This window comes from Denticeps clupeoides, chromosome 1 (assembly GCF_900700375.1).
Source record: "Denticeps clupeoides chromosome 1, fDenClu1.1, whole genome shotgun sequence".
NCBI lineage: Eukaryota > Metazoa > Chordata > Actinopteri > Clupeiformes > Denticipitidae > Denticeps > Denticeps clupeoides.
This window is the reverse complement of record NC_041707.1, coordinates 15,567,483-15,588,292: the sequence shown is the minus strand read 5'-3', so window position 1 is coordinate 15,588,292 and position 20,810 is coordinate 15,567,483. Positions and strand designations below refer to the sequence as shown.

The 20,810-nt window shown below is 41.8% G+C and overlaps 3 protein-coding genes across 6 annotated transcripts in view; all 3 read right to left on the bottom strand.

Moving 5' to 3' along the window:
• itpk1b (inositol-tetrakisphosphate 1-kinase b) overlaps positions 1–8,621 on the bottom strand; it is a 33,136-nt gene extending 24,515 nt beyond the window's left edge. Inside the window, exons 1-3 of one of the 3 annotated variants that reach the window (XM_028974939.1) lie at positions 8,350–8,621; positions 7,875–8,039; positions 551–575 (exon numbers count right to left, since the gene is read on the bottom strand). In XM_028974939.1, coding sequence (XP_028830772.1) covers positions 551–575; positions 7,875–7,969 — 120 coding nt within the window. In that variant the 5' untranslated portion in view covers positions 7,970–8,039; positions 8,350–8,621. Of the gene's footprint in view, positions 1–550; positions 576–7,874; positions 8,296–8,349 lie in introns of those variants that run through there. The other 2 variants (XM_028974950.1, XM_028974932.1) reach the window with 2 other exon arrangements.
• A 3,783-nt stretch (positions 8,622–12,404) lies between these two features.
• Positions 12,405–18,993, bottom strand: plk4 (polo-like kinase 4 (Drosophila)). 2 transcript variants are annotated; one of them, XM_028975056.1, is made up of 16 exons: positions 18,149–18,396; positions 17,931–18,026; positions 17,750–17,845; positions 17,500–17,614; positions 15,972–16,944; positions 15,687–15,766; positions 15,062–15,429; positions 14,869–14,973; positions 14,554–14,656; positions 14,272–14,421; positions 14,039–14,172; positions 13,837–13,931; positions 13,574–13,700; positions 13,328–13,474; positions 13,107–13,213; positions 12,405–12,958 (listed from the first exon to the last, which is right to left on the bottom strand). In XM_028975056.1, exons 1-16 carry the CDS (start codon positions 18,248–18,250, stop codon positions 12,859–12,861), a joined length of 2,898 nt encoding a protein of 965 aa, XP_028830889.1. In that variant the 5' UTR covers positions 18,251–18,396; the 3' UTR covers positions 12,405–12,858. The 2 variants fall into 2 exon arrangements, with proteins under 2 accessions (XP_028830889.1, XP_028830890.1); XM_028975057.1 differs by lacking the exon at positions 18,149–18,396 and adding an exon at positions 18,788–18,993 and having other exon boundaries at positions 12,406–12,958.
• Positions 18,994–19,283: 290 nt separating this feature from the next.
• The window catches only part of hspa4l (heat shock protein 4 like), a 13,722-nt gene continuing 12,195 nt past the window's right edge, over positions 19,284–20,810 (bottom strand). Inside the window, exon 19 of the mRNA XM_028975058.1 lies at positions 19,284–20,810. This exon is cut by the window's right edge and continues 189 nt beyond it. The gene's annotated coding sequence lies outside the window, so the exon portion shown is untranslated.

Here is a 20,810-nt window from a genome sequence, read left to right as displayed (position 1 = left end):
ATTAATTAACTAAACTTGTTAACGAAAGGTTGACAGTGCAAAATGCACAAATCAAAGTCAGCTGATCTGTAATGATAAGTGTTGCTTGGTTGAACATCCTCAGCTTCCTGTGGCTTTGAGTCTGTTAACTGTCTGTGTAGAACGTTCCTGGAGCTGTGAGGAAGTTCAGGGCTTACAAACATATGGACTGACAAGGGCATCTATTCAAATTTCACATTTCTAAGAGAAAAGGACTTTAAGCTCAACAGAACCTGAAGTTTCTCAAGGATGTCAGGTTTCCCCTCCAATACGATTAGCAAAAAAGCCACTTCCAACCACACCTTAAACTTCCAAATCACATGACCAGTCGAACAAATGAAGTAGGGATATAAGAAACCCTAAATCTCTTCACAAACAGGCTTGTTAATGAGAACACCATTTTGTCAAGTGCTGCGGGTGTAAATGAAAACCCTACAGTCATGGGTGGGGTTTACGGAACAGAAATAATACATGACGGCAACAGCTACAACAAAGAACATGTATAATGTGCCAAACAAATCTCTTGGCTTACCTGCACCACCTCAATTCCTCTTTTCCTGAAAGAGAAAAGAGCGCAAAGGTGTTAATGTTTATTCACGTCAGTCATTTCAACATAATTTGGTAAAGGAGTTATGAAAAATGTATGTTATATATATTAGCCACTAACAACGTTACAATTTCTGTTGCATCATTATCATATGATTACAAATACATATGATTGCAGCAACGTAATGTGCTGCAGGGCAACAGGACGATCATGTTCATTCAGATTTCTCAACAACGAATGAATGTGGCAGAAAAACAATACACTTAAATGTGACTTATTAAAAATCAATAAACTACACACAGTCATGAAACTCCCAAGGCAGTCATAGCACTCTTAACCATCCAGCAGATAAAACAGGAGCTGAGGCAATAACCTGGAGGCCATACTCAGATACTGAGCTGGTTAAGTCAGTCTCAGCAGGGACAACTGTTGTCTGCCAAGGGCATATTTCTTTTTTTCTGTGAGCTGCAGAAGAGCAGGAACCCGGTCCAAGTCACAAAAACAATCATTTCAAAAATGCCCATTCATCTCTTCATGCCAAAATGATGGATATTTGAAACCCATGCCCTGATGGGTAATACCAGACCCAAATACCTGAACAAACTGGTAGTTTTCATTTAGGAGCTGGAGCTTGATGCTTATGAGTAGAGTGTGTTCTAAGAACACAACACACCCAGGCATGAATGGTTGGCCTACATCTTCGGGTCTCCATGAGCATATCCAAAACACCAAACTACAGGAGAAATCGCTTTGACTGTTCCAATCTGAAGTTCAACTATACTTTTACTTAATATTTCCACAGAACAAAGTATCTAGGCTAGTGCTGTATATCCTACAGTACAGTGCTGTTGGATGAATTACGTAAAATGCACCTTGTTTGGTCTGCACTAATAGAATATATTTGAGGCTTTATCACCTACCACTAATTCACAAAAAATGTCCTCTGCATTTAACGAATCACCCTTAGTGAAGGGAAATCTTCTCAATTATATCCCCCCTGAATTGGGGGGTTCTTTGCACATTGCATGAATGATCATGCATATGTGACTGACAAGAGAAAAGCAGCGAAACACAGCTTAACATAAATGACAGGATGCGCCATGCACAGCCACGTATGACATGCTAATGGCCCACACAGAGCTTTGTCCAAGCCAGTCTGCACCCAGCAGGATCACCTGAGCAGCAGCTGCAGCTGGCCAGGACAGGCTCTCACATTTCCCAGTCCTCACTGTCATTTTCTCCCCTTACACACACACACACACACACACACACACACACACACACACACACACACACACACAAAATCCATCCATACAGGAAAACGGGCACAAATTAAATATCTGTGGAGACATCACTGGGAGCTTCAGTTCCTGCTGCTATAGAACGTTACAGCGGCCCTGATGGATACAGAGGAACAGATATAGGACGCAGTGTTCTGGCTGCTTTGTCTACTTATTCAGCAATAATCACCACACACGCAGAGTATTCACAGCCAGTTCACCATGGCCTGTGCACTAAATCTACATGTCAGCAAAGATTAGCAGCCCTTCACAGCACAGCCCCGAGCTGTGGGCACGACAAAACAAACATACAAGCTCCTTTTCTTTCTGTATCAGGACTGCAAAGAAGCTCTCTCTTAAAGCGTGCAATCCTGCCCCTGAGCAAAACCTGGGAAAAACAAGCCATTGGACACTATTTTGTTCAATAAACATAATGAAGGTCAGCATTGTTGTATCTTGTCATTTGTGAGAGCTAAATTATCAGCACATTTTCAGAAATGCCACGTGATCCTGTTTGTCGTCCAAGAACACAGGCAGCCCCACACAGGTTCAGGTTATTTAGAAACTTATTCACTGACATGTTACAACACACGCGTGCCCATCCAGACAGAAAGGGTGAGAACGGATACATAGCACAAATCAAAATCTAATAAAAAAAAAAAAAAAAAGCTATTGCCCAAGGGCACAAACCAATTTCCAAACAAAGGAAGATGGATATATTGGACCACTCTGAGGACCGACTCTTCATCAGGCAATATCACTACCGCACACAGACTCTGACCTCCACTTCACCTCAATAACAGCACATAACCTTACACTTGAACTGACTGGTAGTCAGAAAATGATGACAAAATGATTAAATGATGACAGAAATCAACACTTCTACTACAGCAGGGCGATATGGCCTAAAATCTATATTGCGGTATAATTTGAAGCATACAGTGGGTACGGAAAGTAGTCAGAGCCACTTACATTTTTTATATTACAGCCATTAGCTAAAATATTTAAGTTCATTTTTCCCTCAATAATGTACATACAGCACCCCATATTGACAAAAAAAAAAAATCAGAATTGTTGACATTTTTGCAGATTTATTAACAAAGAAAAACTGAAATATCACATGGTCATTCAGACCCTTTGCTCACTGTTTAGTAAAAGCACCCTTTTGATCTAATACAGCCATGAGTCTTTTTGGGAAAGATACAACAAGGGGGTCTGAATACGTTTTTTACCCACTGTATGCGGTAACGATATAGATATCTGAACATATACACTTTATAAAAAAAAAAAAAAAATAGAATGCCATTTAAGAACCTGCTTGTATTCTCTCTTCGACATTACTGTCACTGGCACACTTTGCAGATTATATTGTTCTCCTTAAACCCAAACCAGGTCCATATGACCGACTTCACACCAGCCTTCTTCACGAGCACCTCCTCCTTCTCTTCATGTGTAAACTCCATACCTTCAACCAAGATAGGCATGATTATATTGTGGTAAGCCAGTATGGTCAAAATGGCTACCATTGGTCAAATTCATATTGGTTTTACTGTATATCATTTATAAAACCCAGTTCTAAGTTCTACAATCAAAACACCAATAACAGGGTATCTGCAGGTTTAAGGAAGCCAAATTTAACACTTTTTAAATTGTCCCAGGATGTTAAAATGTCAGAAAAAGTTGAAATTCAGTGAATAAAAATGTTCAAAATGCTCCCTACCTTTACATTAGTAGCCTGATAGCTCTGCAGCTAACAGCCCAGTTAATGTCACGGCCACCCACTTACTAGCATTGAGCAAGACACTGAACCGTAAGTTGCTCCAGGCGGACTGTCCCTGTAACTACTGATTGTAAGTAGTTCTGGATAAGGGCGTCTGATAAATGCTGTAAAATATAAATGTAATTTTCAGCCATTCAGCTAAACCACCTCTGTAGGAGACTTAGGCAAAATGTTTGACATTGGGTTTTTAGCAACTTTAAGTAGTATATTATTATTTGATTTATTAATTTTCCTTGCAAATTTGTTAGTTTTATTTATTTGTTCCTTTGTTAATGTTAACAGACTCATATTACCTGTACTGCAGAAAGCCACCAGGGAGCGACTGCAATATTTTTAGTTTCTTGTTTGAGTCATTGCCATGCGCAGCACATCGTTAACCAGCAGATTACTGACAGATTGAAGGTTGGTTTCATTTGATTTAGAAAAAACTAAATGTAGGAACATACTTTTCCCTCCTCACTAGGCTATTTTTGATTCAGGAATATCAGAGAAATTTTTAATATAAGGAGAAATCCCACTCTCAGAACACGTCTGCCAGTGAGTTTAAAACTTAGTGTGCATGTCTGAAAAAGCCCTCCTCTCACACAGACAGCCCAAAAAGTTGGCATTTCGCTTATTCCGATCTCATGCACAAAAAATGCAAAAACATATTAGAAATTCGTCAAATTATTTCGAGGTTATTTAGAGGTTTAGAACTCTCACCTCATCTTAACTGGGCCAGTGGGCAAAGCGGCAGCTGCAGTAATTTGGCCTGAGGGGTTACAAACAGATTAAACCGGTAATCCACAAAACGTTTATAATCTGTTGGATCTGTAAGAGCATATCGGGAAACACAAGCCTCCATCCCCTCAGTCCTCAACAAGGTGACATGTCCAGCCGACCCGCATACATTTAAAAAAACTGACTGATTAACAGAGACAGTTCAATAGTTTTTAAGTCCTTCTATAAGCAGACATGCAGTGAGTACATTACACACCCTTTAAGAGATTCTGCAGACTTTTAACTTGCTTAAACAAAAACCTAAAAAAGGTGAAGGCATTTGAGAAAATATGGATAGGTGGCAGAATTATGCATTTTAAGAGGTCCGACGCTATGTGCAAACTCTACATGCTCAGGCATGTGTGGAATGCAATGGCTTCACATTGTTGCCTTATCTTTTATGCAACCAAGGTCCATGTTCTAAACCCCTCAGCAAAATAAAATCCTCCATTCAATCACAGGTACCACTCTACTGTCATGAATTATTACTATAATAATATTACTAAAATAATAGATAGATACCTCAGTGGGACCTTTAATTCATCTACAGCATTTATGAGGCCTGGGTTGCATCACTGTTTCCCCTGTTAGATACCTGGCAGACACAGTGATCTAGGTAGCCATGGCCTAAGGCTTTTAATTATGATTTTTTAAATGATAACCTGTCACTGTCTGTGCACATCAGCATTGTAGTTTTGAAATAAGGGTGTTAATAATATATACAAGCGCTGGACTCTTCAGGAACAGCGGGCACCAGCAATGCATGCAGGCCAAACAGCTTCTATCTACTGGCCTGTACTTTGTACTGTGACCTGATGACCTTATGTCCAAATGCCATGAACAATGAATCACAATCATTAATCTGTGCTTCAAATGAGCTTGGTTGAGAACGTGCCTGCCAGCGGCAGACGGCCGACCTCCATTGCCAAGAAAATGTGGGTTCAGCTCTGACTGAACACATATCTCAATCCAGCACTGGCGTCTCATGCACAGACAGAATGCTGGGTGCCCTGGAGGCTATGTTAATTGAGTGCAGTGTGACATTAGTGCTTTGAACATATTACTTCATATATCATTGCTTTACATTATTAAAGTTTTGGTAAACCAACGTAATGACTGTTTAATAGTGTTCCTTAGCAACAGAACAAGCAGATATAGAGACATTTTTTCTCATTTGAACTATACTGTAGCAAAAAGCCTTCCTTGTTAACTGCTATGTTGATCAGAATGAAAAATCATTCCATAGGTTTACATTATGTAATGCATGAGTACTAAACAGTGATGCAAATAATGAGACCTATTTTGATTTTTTTTGTGCAATTCGTATAACATATACACATGATATATTATTATTTATATATAAAAATTAAGAACTCAGACATTTGTTTTTTATTAGCTATTTATATGTACCTTTTACATTAACAACTATACATAAAAACAATTTTTTAAAAGGTTCTTTTCTGAACACTTAAAACACAATTTTGCCCCAAATACAAAATTTCTAGATCATCCCTACTTCACTAGGTTCATGCATCACAGCACAGTCGGAGCTTACTGGTCACACTGAGAAAGTATGAGACATTTGGTCATATGTGAGGTCAGCAAAAAGCTGTACAATCATCCCACCTGATCCCACTGTTGGGTTTTTTTTTTTTTTTTTTCCCACATGTTCTTAAAATAAAATAAAATAAATAAACACAGTGACAACTCTACTCGCCACTCAAGCAAGTGGTTATGTAATCTTTTACAGAGCTGCGAGGGACAGTCACATGAGGCACATATACATCAGCGCATCACAAGGCCGCTTTCAAACAATAATACATTTGCTGAACAGAACGTTCTTTCGACCATAGACGCATATGGATGTGAGCGAGAGAGAAAAAGGTCCTTCACAGAAAATACCACCCCCAGTTGTAACTTTCACATGCAATCATCATTAGGTTTTAAATCACCAATGAGGGGTTTAAACATTCACAAAAAAAAAAAAAAAATTTTCAAAGCTCCCTCTCACTGCTGCTTTACTCCATCTGATACCTGCCCTTAAAACACCAACAGACGTTTGATGATAAACGAGACACTCAGGTTCAAAAGCCTGCCACGGTCGGTGGAGTGAGGGAAGGGATAAACAGCAAGACAATCTCCAGCAGGGGAGAGAGTGGGAGTGACTGAATGAAAAAGGGAAGCTAAAAGCTGACTCTTCACCTCCTCGATCAAAGCGAGGGAGGTAGTGGTCGGTAGCGACGGACAGACGGTCTGTATGCTCACATTTGTGAACGTAATCCTGACAGACGACCCCACACACTGCCATGAAGGAGCTCAGGCCACACACGGTGCACACGTCCATTCATGCCACCGAGATCAAGCCCTCCACAATCCAAATTAACCAAACGCCAATCAGCTCCAATCAAATGTCAAACGGAGGGGCGGGGGGTCACGTTTGAAGCCCTTTCATCAAAGCGGCTTCGCTCTAAAACAAATCACCACCAATGCATACAAATAAACGGACTGAAGTTTATACCTTTCTTAACATGACACTATAAACCACAACCTGCCCCAAACTGAACGGGAACACGGAAAGCGTTCCTCATCAGTCTACAGAGGCTTCCAGTCACGGCACTGGTGGACCGACTTGCCGAGTGGAGAAGCTGGTCAGGTCCGGACGCGTACGGGGGTCACGTGCAGGCAACTCGACATCTCTGACAGAACACAACACGCCAGCCCTCCAGCACGCCACGCTTTTCAACATAAGGACCATCAACCTGTAATGTTGCTTTTATAAATAACTTAAACAAATAAGAGTGGTGTGACCTGTCCGGTTTTATTTGTGCCCTACATTTACATTTTTGTATATATTGTCACAGTCACACAGTAAGTCATTGTTACCAAGCCTCAGACGGTTTAAACCACATCGGACTTCCCTACCAACTACAAAAGGAAGAATGTTGAATGTTTCGCCCTCCATTTAGCACAACATTACATTACAGTTACTTGACATTACTGCACTAATTCAGCGAACAAAGACTGCCAACATGGTGTGTGTGTGTGTGTGTGTGTGTGTAGAATTGTGCAATTAATGGCCTGTTCTGAATCAAGCCCAGAGATTTAGAAATCCAACAGATTACCTAAAATGGACAACATTAGAATAGACAGAAGTGTTCCGATAAATGATCCCTGGCTTGAAATATGCATGTTTGTTTTATTCCCTTAGTAACTATCTTACAACTACTATGAGTATAACCACGGAGTGGTTATGGTGTTGCAATTTTAGACGTGGTGTGAGGAAACCAAACGGTTCTGTTTTACTTGCTATTTATTAACTTAGGTCTGGGTGGGGGTGGGGTGCGGGAGCTGAACTTTTCAGACCAAATATATTGCATTAAGGACAATACCAGTAGTAGTGGTGGTGGTGGTGGAGTAGTCCCTCCACGGAGTGACAACCCTACTCCTGCTGATCAGCAGCACACGGGGAAAAAAAAAATACAAAACTTACCTGCACATGTCAGCGAAGGCCAAAAAATTCAGCTTCTTCATCTTCTTCTCGCTGAGCCAGTAGCCCACCCGCCTGCCCCGGAGAAACGTCTGCATCTCCAGCTCGGTCCAGACGCGTCGGACTCGGAACTCGGAAACGGAAAGCGAGCCTTCGCACTCGAGCCTGCTGTCAGAAGCGAGTGGAACACGGGGGGAGGTCGTGAGGACACTTCCACTTTCACACACGCGCACGAAACCCGAAAATCCCTGACGAGCGTGACACGGCCACGGCTAACGGTCACCACCCCCGCCCCACCCTCGCCGGAACTGCCGTGATGAGATTTCACGTCGACCCATCGCCCGGTCACGGGTCGCGATGGTTACGTCCCAAAAACACGCGAACGAGTTCTCCCGTCGCGTCACGGCGTCTGCTGTTGCCCGCGTTTCGAACCGAGCACGCGTGTACGGGTCGCGGCGAGCAGAGTGAGCGGCCGTACCCGCTATCGCATGTCCGCCGCGATGGTCGCCGTTTTCTGGTAGTTGTTGTCAGGGTAGCGGCTACGCTAGGCTAGCGCCGACGCCGCCCGCTCTCCATTGATGTCGCCCGCGGGCTTTCGTCGGAGGCCGAGGCGACGTGCACGCGTCCGGAACGCTCGGGCTTGTACCGACAGGGACGACGTCAGGCTGGGCTCGTGTAGGTAGGGCGACGCGCGTACCCGCCACCACCACGGCACAGGTCGGCGCGGCTCTCATGAGCGCCGTCTCTCGCCCCGCGTTAAATGAGAAATGGGCCTCAGTTCCGGCCTCGGCCTCCAGGGGGCAGCAGAGAGGCGCAGACGATTTTAAAGACGAACGAGTCCAAATAGTGCGTGAGACCAGGCCGAGTTCTGGACAGTTGAGTTACCGTGGAAATACACCGCGGAAAATAATACTGCAGTGCCGTATTACGGCCCCAATGTCCTGTTCTCTTTGAGGAGTCAACTTAATAAAATATAACGAATTACACTGACACTGCTGAATGATCCGGAGCGCCACTTGGTGGGTGGCGCCTATGAACCAGAAGACCCAGGTTTAAATCCCACTTACCACCACCGTGTCCCTGAGCAAGACACTTAACCTTAAGTTGCGTCTGTCCCTGTAACTACTAATTGTAAGTCGCTCTGGATCAGGGCGTCTGATAAATGCTGTAAATGTAAACGTAAATGCCACTTCTATAATGGGATGCTCTCTGGACCCAGTGGTGGCAGTGAGTGACCAGAGAATATAGTGGCTAAGCTGTCATCTCCCACACCATGCAGTAGAGTCCTGCATCCATGATGTGGGAAGGAGAGATTCAGAAGGACTTTCCTTCCTACAGCTATCAGACTATGTCCACTCTACACACAAACATATAACATATATTCTATGTCTACATACATACAGTGTACGTTTATTTTAAGTTTATCTTTTAAATGTAAGCATAAATATTTCCCAAATAATTTATAATAATTTTTTCAGATTGGTGGTTTACTGTGGGTGGAGTTTATTTCTGCCACTCTGTTGTCTACTTTTTGAAATGACAGTGAAGTGAAAGTGAAGTGATTGTCATTGTGAAACACTGCAGCACAGCACACGGTGACAAAATGAAATGTGTCCTCTGCTTTTAACCATCACCCTTGGTGAGCAGTTGGCAACCCTGACAGGCGCCTGGGGAGCAGTGTGTGGGGACGGTGCTTTGCTCAGTGGCACCTCACTGGCACCTTGGCGGCTCGGGATTTGAGCCCAGGTAAATGGGGAGTGATGCGTCAGGAACTTTTGTCTTGTCTATGGGCAGACAACCAGACCGGTTGGTCCAATGTGACGACCTCTAACAGGAAAAGCAGAAAGGAGACAACAACATCTTATCTTATGTAGAATAGAATAGAATGATTTATTGTCACTTTGCGCATGTAAAATGAGATTAAAAACAACTCCTTCAGTGCAGACATGTATATACAAAAAAGTACAAGAAAAATATACAAAAATACAAAATACAGTAAGGAGTCAGGAATAACAAAGTCACAAGTGACAGCGCTGTATACATATGGGAATAATACATAACTGGGTAAGGTTTTATATACAGTGTGTGTGGGTTGCACATTATTACACATTAGATTATTGCACCTTGTTTTCAAAATATTCTCAGCAATGATGAACGTGTAGTGGACGTTGGACAGTGAGAATAATGTTATAGTACATAATATTTCACAGTGTTCAATGCTAAATAAATATTAATATTGCATGGCTGGAGGTTAGAAGGAAGGAAGCAGAGCAAAAAACATCATCCAGGACCTGTTGCCCTCAGGAAGACGCTACAGGTGCATCACAACAAGGACAAACCGACTCAAGCCCACTCTAAATTTGTCACGTTCAACATATTTTCTGTCATTTTGTCAAAATATTCTCATCTCTTTCCACATGATGAGGTAATTGTGTGCTTTCTGTAGATGTATTGCTTACACTTTACACAATCAGTAATTTACTGTTATGGTGGGCAGACCCGTTTATTTAAGGTATCTACCGCCACCAAATGGACTGAGAAAAGTGTGTAAAAGCTCCCCTTCCAGCCTGCAGAACGTGCCAAGCATTGACTGACATGAATAATTTAAGTATCTAAATAAGACATGTTCTATATACATAAAGATCAAACATATTGCAGCCATGACTAGAACATTGACAATAGAACAATGTAAACACAGAGCATCAGGCTGGGGGGGTTCAGTAGTTGGTGTAGACATAATATCCTTATAGTAACGCAACTGGGAAAAGGCATTATCATGCAAACACGTCCTGTTAATCTTTGAGACTCTTTCCAGCAGCGTAGAAGGAGCAGTCCATTGCTGAAGGTGCTGCCTTGAGCACTCGGGAACGTGTACACAGTCCTCCTCTCACGCACACTTTCCTCTCACGCACTACCGCCAAAGTAGTTCATGGAGCCTTTTTTCTGCTGCTTAACTGAATTTATTGCAATTTAATGCAACATTATTTAATATAACAATGAATGTATGAATCAAAATGTATTTAGCAAACAAGTTCATGGGAGTGGCGCCTGCCTTTCACAACTTACAGCAAGACGTCAAGGGAGCCTGCAGACCAGAAGCTTGCAGGTATTAATGGCCTTAGTAATAAAATATAGTGGTAACTCATTAATGCACAATGCTCAAGTTGTTCGCCTTTATTTTTTTATATCACACTCACAGCAACCCAGGTACCACATGACTATTTTGGAGTTAGATTTAGACTCAGTTTGGTTGATTATTTCTGAGCTGATTACAAGCATCAGTGTTTTACCATTTGTCCAATGTACAGTACAGGCCAAAAGTTTGGAAACACCTTATCATTTAATGTGTTTTCTTTATTTTCATGACAATTTACTTTGGTAGATTCTCACTGAAGCCATCAAAACTATGAATGAACACATGTGGAGTTATGTACTTAACTGTTTTGCACAATATTGGCATTCTCTCGATGAGTTTCAAGAGGTCATCACCTGAAAAAGTCTTGAAGGAGTTCCCAGAGGTGTTTAGCACGTGTTGGTCCCTTTGCCTTCACTCTGTGATCCAGCTCACCCCAAACCCCAAAGCTCCGGTGACTGTGGAGGCCAGATCTCCACTTTTTGTTAAGTACATAACTCCACAGGTTCATTCATAGTTTTGATGCCTTCAGTGAGAATCTACCAATGTAAATGGTCATGAAAATAAAGAAAACATATTCAATGAGAACGTGTGTCCAAACTTTTGGCCTGTGCTGTACAATAGTACCTGTAGAGAAGTTGCCATAATCCAACATCCAGAATTAGCAGTCTTCATTCTGCAAGGGCTGCTGCTAGACTTTAGTTCTTTATTCTTTCAAAGAAAAACATGAAACGGTACAATCCATGTAATGCCATCTGGTGGTGAAAATTTGAATGAACTGAACTACATTCAAACTGGAATCCATAAAAGGGCTTCACACAATGACATCTGAGCGCTTTATTTCAAATCAAGCAGAGCAGCACTGTGACACACAGACTGCACTATAACTTAAATGCTGTTTTATAGCAAACTTGAATGAACAAAGTATCTTGGCAACAAACATTGGTTGCCTCACACTATGGAATGATTCCAAGCATACAATGTGATTAAAACTAAAGGACATTATGTCAAAAGCAAATACTTGATTGAATAAAGTATTTGCAACATTCTCAACACAGCATATTTTCTTTCTTCAGCAAAAGTGATTCACTATTTTAACAATTCATTTTTTGAACTGTTTTTCCTTATTGGCTAATTCTAATGTATTCCAAATGGATGACAGATGAAAAATTATTCTTGATTGGTTTGTTTAAACAAATCACTAAAACCTTAATGCTGTAAATGTAGCAGAATATTGTTTTTTTCCTCCAATCAAAAAATACACAGGAAAAACAAATTCAGCAATACTCCACCCAATCTGCAGATGTTTATTGCATTCATGTTAAAACATGTGACAACTCATGGAATCTTATGCAATAATAAAAAAAAACCCTACAAGTTCCAAGTACAAAAATGTATCAGAGAAAGATGTAATGTACAAAGAGACAAACATGTAAAAAAAATATATACTTTTTTTTTCATCTGAAAAGAATCTGTACATCTGATTAAAATATTTACAAAGACACACCATGGACAATGGAGACTGACAGGATAGCTTAACAGAAGTGCTTCAGGGGTGGGCTGTTTGTGTTTGTCAATTATGACCATTTAACCCATTTTTTGGAAAATGGCCCATTGAAAAGCTTTATTTATGGTGGAGTTCTGAACTGGATAGCACCAAACCAGCACACGATACAATACAATCTGCACTGCAGAAATGATCTTTTTCTGCGGTTGTTGCCATTAATCACCTGAGCCCATTATGATATTAAGGCAACAACCTTCTACACCCAGCACACATGGCTAGTGTTTTGGTTTAATTTCTTTTAGTGCTATTAACAGGTCATCTTGATTAATTCAGTCGGTCCCTGCTCATCAGTGCCGCACTCCCGGACTGGCCAGGAGGCTGAGTATAGAGGAGAGGCAGTGCAGCTTCTCCTTAACCACCTCAGGCAACTTCTCATTCTCTTTATATCTGGGGAAACACAAGGCATTTAAACAAACAAATAAATAAATAAAGTGAGAAACACTTTCATACTATCCATATTTTTGCATCAAAAAGAATTCAACATAATGAATCAAATTAAGCAAATAATAGCCTGATTATGGCCATAGTTCAATACCTGGTTGTCTGGCCATTAGGAGAAGTGAAGGTGATACAAGAGACTCCAGCCTGGACCATCAACTGGGATCCATCATTGAACTGGACCCACACCTCTCCTGTTGTTAGCTACCACACAGAAGAAAAAAACTTCTTAAATGTCTTATGCACAAAAAAAAACAAACAAACATGCCTTTGTGTATTGTTCAACCATATAACTGTAATAGGACTTTAGGACCCTACCTGTGATGCCCATCCAATGTTAGGTACAAAGATGGACTTGAGTACTTTCCCGGCATTGTTCATGCGTTCATCTCTGGTAGACTGTGGAGGGGAGTTTGTTTTAGCAACACTGACGCCAGTGAAGTCGGACCCATCATAGGAAATCATCTGGGAAAAAAAGAAGATGGCAGTTGTCTGTAAAATAACACACACACGCACATCTATCCAAAATATCAACAGAATAAAAAAATTGGTATTGGCACTCACAGAAGGGGTGATATGAGGAGCCTGTGGTGGACTCAGGCAAACCTGAGCCACTTCAGCAGGGGCAGGAGGTCCCCGGCCTTGAGCGGGCTGGGATGATGGACATGAAGAATTCAGGATAGCGGGCTTCCTGTTCAAGCATAGAGAAGACAAATAAGAAAAGAAGGCATGAGTCTGAAAAACAATTAAAGTCTAAATGCATATAATGTTTAATATTTTTGAATATAATTACACTAAGCAATGTAGGTTCAATGTACGACTCCTACCTGCCAATGGTGATGGGGAAGAATGGGGTGTTTTTAGCGCTTCGCTGTTCTTCTGCAGTGATTGCTGCCTCAAGTGACATGCACATCCTGTGACCCTGTGAGAGAGAGAGAGACACATTTACAGTCCTTCATCTTTCATACAATGCCACATTTATCCAATGCCAAGTGGTCCACATAGAAACACATTTTCAGATATCCTTACTTCATCTGAGAGCTCCACATATTGTCTGCACTCTGAGCTGAGGCCATTCAGGCCCACTTCCCCCTTCACAGTGTACGACTTCCCATTTTTCTCCACAACCCGCACCAACTCTGATGTTTTGTGTGTCTTTGCACCTAAATTGGCAGAGCATAAATCATTTTACATCAGCAAACAAACATTTTGTTGCCACTGCACACATCTGACAGGCCTATTATGAATAGATTTGTTCTCACCATCATAGAAACACACTTCCAAATCTGCAGTAGGTGAGTTCTCCATTAGCATACATTTGGCATACTTTGTGTACAGGGTAACTTTAGGGGTCTTGGATTTGACCAACTGGACAAATTTTGTGGCGTACTGATACTTCTTCCAGTATCTCTCTGTGGGAGAATAATGACCTAATTAAAAATCAAGAACTATATAATTCAGTCCATAAGTTATGGTTATTTCTGGCTTCTAATGACACCCAGCTATGTGACAAAACTTCTAATAATTAAATTATGTTATTTAACCTGGTAAGTCCTCATGGCTGCAGATGAGAATGTCTTCTGGTGGAGTGGGTGGTTGGTCCAGCACTGGGAAACCCTTTCCTTCATTTGGCTGGTAAATAGTAACCTTCACCAAAAAAAAAAAAAAAAAAAAAAAAAGTAAGCAAACTTATGACTCTGATAAATGCTGTAAATGTTATGATTTCAACGACATTATTGTAAAGGGGAGAAAACACTAAATCATAACAAATTATATGAATCTTTATGTTCCAGTGCTCTAACTAATATGGGCAATTTACATACATTAAAACCTAAATGTACTAAATGTCAGCAGCGTACCATAGATCCATCTGAGGATATACGGAGGACCTCTTTGACTCGCTCCTGCACTCCATGGCCTTTGAGAAGTTCCATGCAAACCTCTCCCGTATCCAAAATGCTTACCTGGTAAAGACAAATAATGCTTCTTTTACGGTGACTGCCAAGAGAAATCTACATTGGAAAATCCTGATTTTTTTTGCTATTTACTCACCACAGCATTTTTAGTTTTTTGCCTGATCGGTTTGAGCCGGGCCGTGCAGAGTGGAAGGAAGCAGACCTTCACTTTTTTTTCATTTTCTGGCTCCCCATTACCTTGGGAGATGGAGAGACCTGGCATCGCTGCCCTGCCTTGCGAAGGAAGAAAGTGGCTACTGCCAATCTCATCGTCCCTCACAACCTTTGTGATCTGTGGGGTTAGGTGGCCTAACTGTTGATGACTATGAAGGGGCAGTGGGGTGTGACCTCTGCCACTGTTCTGCTCACTCCAAGAAGTCTGCACCCCCATGGGCGCCTGTCTGCTGTGGAAACTGGCACTGCTACTACTGTGGGTGCTCACATCAGATGGCTTCTTAAAAGGTCCTAATGAGGGGGAGAGAGACACAATTAGTACAAAGATCTGTTATTATTCATGACTGTAAGCACATTATTTGTATCAAGCTTAATACTTTATTAATTAAGTTATTGAACTAGTTCATTGAGAGCATGTGGCCTTTAACATCACACTGTTTTATAATGAAAGGGAAAAAATAATTATTTCTATAAGTATGCCTCCCTGTACATAACCATCTGATATACAGAGAGCATACAGTCCAACACTGACATTCATAATGAATTACCATCTGTAAACCAGGGCTGGGTTTCTGTTTCAGGTTTCTGTCGACTGATGAGTGGGGCTGGCATTGAAAAAGATCCAGACCTGTAAGCAGACCCAAAAATAAAAAATAAAAACTCAAAATTGATTTGCGAAGAGTCTCCAGCATAAAAAAAAAGCATATTTTGCAATTTTAAGATGAATTCTTCAGTCTAGATCCTGAGAACCTATAGGTGAAAGTCTCCACATACACTGCATCAAACATTAACAGGATGATCAGCATGATAGAAATTACTTTTACATATCTTACTTTGCAGACTGCTTGATTGGGGGGGAGGGCAGCCGTCCATGGTCCTCATAGTTGTGGGGTAGATCCTGGTAGGCAGATGTCAAGGGAAACACGCCCCTCTCAGAACCAGAAAGCATTTCCTCCGAGTGACTCCTTTCCAGCTCCGCCCTGTCATAGCTATGACCAGAGGAGGCACCAGAGCGATCTGAGGAGCGAGCCCTTCTCAGGTACCGGGAATGGGGTCTGCCTTCCTCCAAGGGAGGGGGCACCTTCCCTCTGCCTACTCTGGAGTGCCTTTCATTGTGTGGCGGCAGCCAATGCCCCATCCCAGCATCTTGGCTAGAACCAGCCATGGGGGCCATGCGATTGGGCAGCGCTTGTCCAATTACATGCCTGGCTTTCCTCTGAAGCCTGCTGTTGCAGTTATTTCCACCTCCACCGGTTGTGTTGGAGGAGGTGGAGATGGTGGCAATACCACTGTCTATGGAGCCTCCATCCCCTGTTCCCAAGTCTCTAAATGGTCCACTCTGTCCTGTCATGAAGGGGTGGTCCAAAACAGTTGAAAGGCTAGGACGCAGTGTTGGATTTTTCTGTAAGAGTTGGTGAATCAGATCTTGGGCCTCAGGTGACACATTAGTGGGCATCTGATAATCACCAAGCACCACTTTGTTGAGAGTTCGCTTTACAGTCTCTGTGTCGAAGGGAGGCCGTCCTGTAAGGAAGGCGTAGAACATGCAGCCCAAGGACCAGACGTCAGACTCCAGGCCGTGGGCACTGCGTGTAGCCACCTCCGGGGAGATGTAGTTGGGTGTGCCGCACATGGTAAAATGTTTCTCATTGGGGAGCTTGAGCTGAGTGGCTAGGCCGAAGTCGGCGATCTTGATGTTCATGGCACTGGTCAGCAGCAGGTTGGAGAGGGTCAGATCCCGATGCATGATGCCATGTGTGTGAAGGTAAAGCATGCCCTTCACAATCTGATGCATGAAGTGCCTCACTGCATTTGATAAGAAGAAATCATTAAGAACACATGTCTGATTAACACCCTAGTTCAACTACTACATGCATACCAAAAAACCAAATGCATACCAAAAAAACAAAACTTTGCCAGATGATGTAGTTCTTCATATTTTGCATACAGAGTATAACTTTTTTGTTGTGACGGTCTAAACTATTGTCTATACAAACAGTTGCTATGACTTCATGTAGAGATGAATTCGTTCCAACAGAAAACTGATTAAATAAACATTGTAATCAAACATTTATTTGTACATGCCAATCTTTACTACAATAGACGAGACTGAGACAATCCATGAAGCTGTAATGAGCGTGACTGAAATAGCCTAAATGAACTATTATTCATGTCCATATAAACACATCAGATCAAAAAGAGATTTAATTTTTTTAATCAATTTAAAAAGTGTTCAGCTCAATATGCAGTTATTAATCAGTCATACACACTGGTCCTTCTAAGATCTAGTGAGTTTCTGGTCAGGCATGAGGTATCGTGCCACCATCCCCTCCCCCTGTAACAGACTCAATTCTCACAAACCTTCCTCCTCAGTAAACGGCTTCATCCTTTCTTTCAGATAGCGGCTCATCTCCCCGTTGTGGCACATCTCCAGCACCAGGTAGACATAATTACTGTCCTCAAAGTAATTATACAGCTGAGACACAGAGAACACGCGGTCATTACGGCTCCTTCTGCGAAATTCTCACAAGCGGTTCAATCATTAGTGCCCTGGTCCACCTCTAACCCAGGCCCAATTAGCGCGACTCCTCGGGGACACGGGGCGTTTTACCTCCAGGATTGAGGGATGCTTCAAACGACACTGGATCTCCACCTCGTTAATCACGCGTTGCACCATGCCGGCTTTCTGCATGGCCTTCTTGTCGATCTGCGGCGAGAGGGACAAAAACGAGGTGTGTAGACACAAGGCCATCTGTTCACGAGCGACAGTGGTGAGAAATGGCCATGCTTACCGTTTTAATTGCCACCTCCAAAGACGTGTTGATCGACTTCGCTCGGTAAACACAGGCAAACGAACCCTTACCGAGTAGGGTCAGAACTTTAAAGTCCTTCGAATAAAACAAAACCAGACAATTACAGACAGTAGGACCGTGCACGTCACTAGAACACACGAACGGCGCAAGGTGGATGAGAAAGAAGCATCAAGCCGTCCTGCACTTCATGTGCCTACCTCTATTTTCAGATCCTGGGCCGATTCTAAGAATTTCTCCTCTTTTGCCATTTTGCCCTTCACTGACAAGTTTTGAAATAAATGAAATACTTTGTCGAACATCGTGAGTCAGAGCCCAGGCAGGTGCAGCAGCTCGGTGACAGTGTGACGCTCGGTCTGTTGACGGCCTCCTTAGTTACACCGCATCTGTTGGTGACATTTGGCCGACAGACGCGCAATTATCCCGGCTTTTTTGCCGCTAATTTCCCTGGACGACGCATCGGTACGACAACGTAAACAAGAGAAGCAGCCTGCTGGGTGACACGAGAAACCGTATTCCCGACTGGCATTTGGACACAGTGGGACGACCAAGACTTCGATCCGAAATATTATATGCTTTCGCTGAGCGCATATTTTTTGCACTTTCGACTAAATTGCAAGAACCTTGTAGGTATTTTGTGCACAGTGTACTTATAAAGTACGGAATCAGCAGAAAGGCTGCCAGGTTTGCTTAGTGTGTTACAATTGTATAATATGAAGTATCTTATATGAAGTATAAACATGTAATATGCGATCCTTATTCGTGTCATATGTAATTGTAGCCTGCAGTGACACAGGTTCTAGACACGTCGCTTAGCTTTAGCCAGTTAGCTTTCTTACCTCAATTTTATCGCCGATTGAGACACTCATCTTGCTCGATTACTTCACATCCATGAAGAAAAGCAATAAATCCCAAAGTCTGCGTACAATGTACAGGTTATGGATTAAAAGAAACATTTGAAACAACTTTTGAAAGCTGAAGGCTTGCTCCCCTCCAAAATGTTTGCATTTCCTCCATTTTGAAAATTTCCGCCCGTTATATTTGGAACTACGTCACCATCTACGTTTTCCTCATAGCTTACTCTCATTGGTTGAGGGAAATACCGCGAGTTGCGCAGCCACCTATTAGCGATCAGCGTGGTGACCTCCGAGGAATAAAGCAACGAGTTTAAAATTGCAGGGCTGAACGACGTGTTAATATCACATTCTGACGATATACATGTAAAAACTCTGTCCCAAAGCAGACTACATTCAATTTATGTCTTAAAGAAATTTATTCTTTTAGAACATTGTCAGACCTATTGATCCAGACATGGGAATGCATGGAAATGGTGAAAGGAACAATTAGCCCACAATATGCTGCTTTATGCTGGACTTATGCTAGTTCTTCAAGCAGTGCCAGCCCAATCTGAAAATTTCTTTGTATACAGTATTTATCTATTTGCACAGGCCAAATTACTAAAATAATATTTACAAAGCACATTTGACAGTCAGAATATTTATATATTTATATATACAATTATTTTATCAAAGAAGGATTCCACCCATTGAGTACATGCAGGAGAACTACTGTCCCTCGTAAAATATTTAAATGTCAAAGAGCTTCCTAACTTCCTACAGTGGACATAAAACGTGTGCTCACTCTACAGATTGCAAGGTTTTGTGAATTAAAACGAGCAATAAGACCTACACCTAAAAAACTGGTAAAATGAAAACTCAGGGGAATCCTCAAACTATTAATTTGGTGACACGCCTGAAATGCCCTTTCTTACATATACATCCAGGACTGACTAAAATTTGCAATAAAAAAGTCATGCGGGGATATGGTCTGTTGAGAACAAAACTGAACTTTTTGGCCACAATTCCTAAAGTTATGTTTGGCGCAAAAAAGGTACATCAAAAGAACAGCACACTCATGGTGAAGCGTTGTGGTGTCAGTGCGTTGCTTTTCTTGAGCTGTACTTAGGACTTTAGTTAAGATGGAGGGAATTATGAAGAGTTCCAAATAAAGCTGAAGAACACAACAAAGACCACACGCATATGTCCAAATCAACAAAAGAATGGATCCATCATAAGAAAATAAAACTTCTGGAAATTCCCCAGTCAGAGCTCAGACCTGAATCCAACAGATAATCTGTGCTGTGACCTCAAGAGGGTTGTGAACAAGAGGGCCCTCACAATACGACAGGAGTGAATATTGTAGGAAGTTTGGGTAACGTAAATTCCTACCTAAGAAACTTGAACGCTGGCATTAAATCACAAGGTGATTCAACAAAGTATTAGTTTAAGGGTGTGCAACCTGGCTATTGTACCTTTTTCAGTTGGATTGCACACATATCTTCAAGACTGATAATAATCATAATCTTCTATCTGTGAAAGCCCTATGAACACTGAAAGCACTGCTCCTAACTACTGTAGTATTACATTTTTTCCATGAAAGATTTGATGTTTGAATGGAACCCTTCTTTAATTTTAGTCAAAACTGCAGTTTTATTTGACTCTAGCAACAAGGATATGTGCGCGCAATAAGGTACCCTTGAAAGAGACAAATATCTTGGGTCTGAAAATGTCATTATTAAGGAACTTGGAAAACAGGCATGTTTCACTATTCAGCTTCTGCCATTCTTTGAATTGTGAATTGTGTTGTGGATAAGTAAAGCTCACATCTATAACAGACAACAGAGGGTAACTTAAGGAAATAAAATATGTAGACAAAAAAGATGCACAAAAATAGCCCATTAAACAGTGAATGTGAAGGTAACAGTCCCAAAGAACATGTTCAGTAGCATCTGGTTTGGTAGCATCTGTGCTGAGGATGGCAGCAGGGGTCATTGTTTGTTGTTTGGTTGTTGTCTGGACATAT

What these genes read in the sequence shown, in the direction of transcription:
- plk4 (XM_028975056.1), bottom strand. Translation starts at nt 18,250, where the DNA reads ATGTTCGACAAAGTATTTCATTTATTTCAAAACTTGTCAGTGAAGGGC. An exon ending in ACATTGGATGGGCATCACAG is followed by an intron (nt 13,214 to 13,327) that starts GTAGGGTCCTAA and finishes TCTGTGTGGTAG; the next exon opens with CTAACAACAGGAGAGGTGTG. An exon ending in CCTAATGGCCAGACAACCAG is followed by an intron (nt 12,959 to 13,106) that starts GTATTGAACTAT and finishes GTGTTTCCCCAG; the next exon opens with ATATAAAGAGAATGAGAAGT.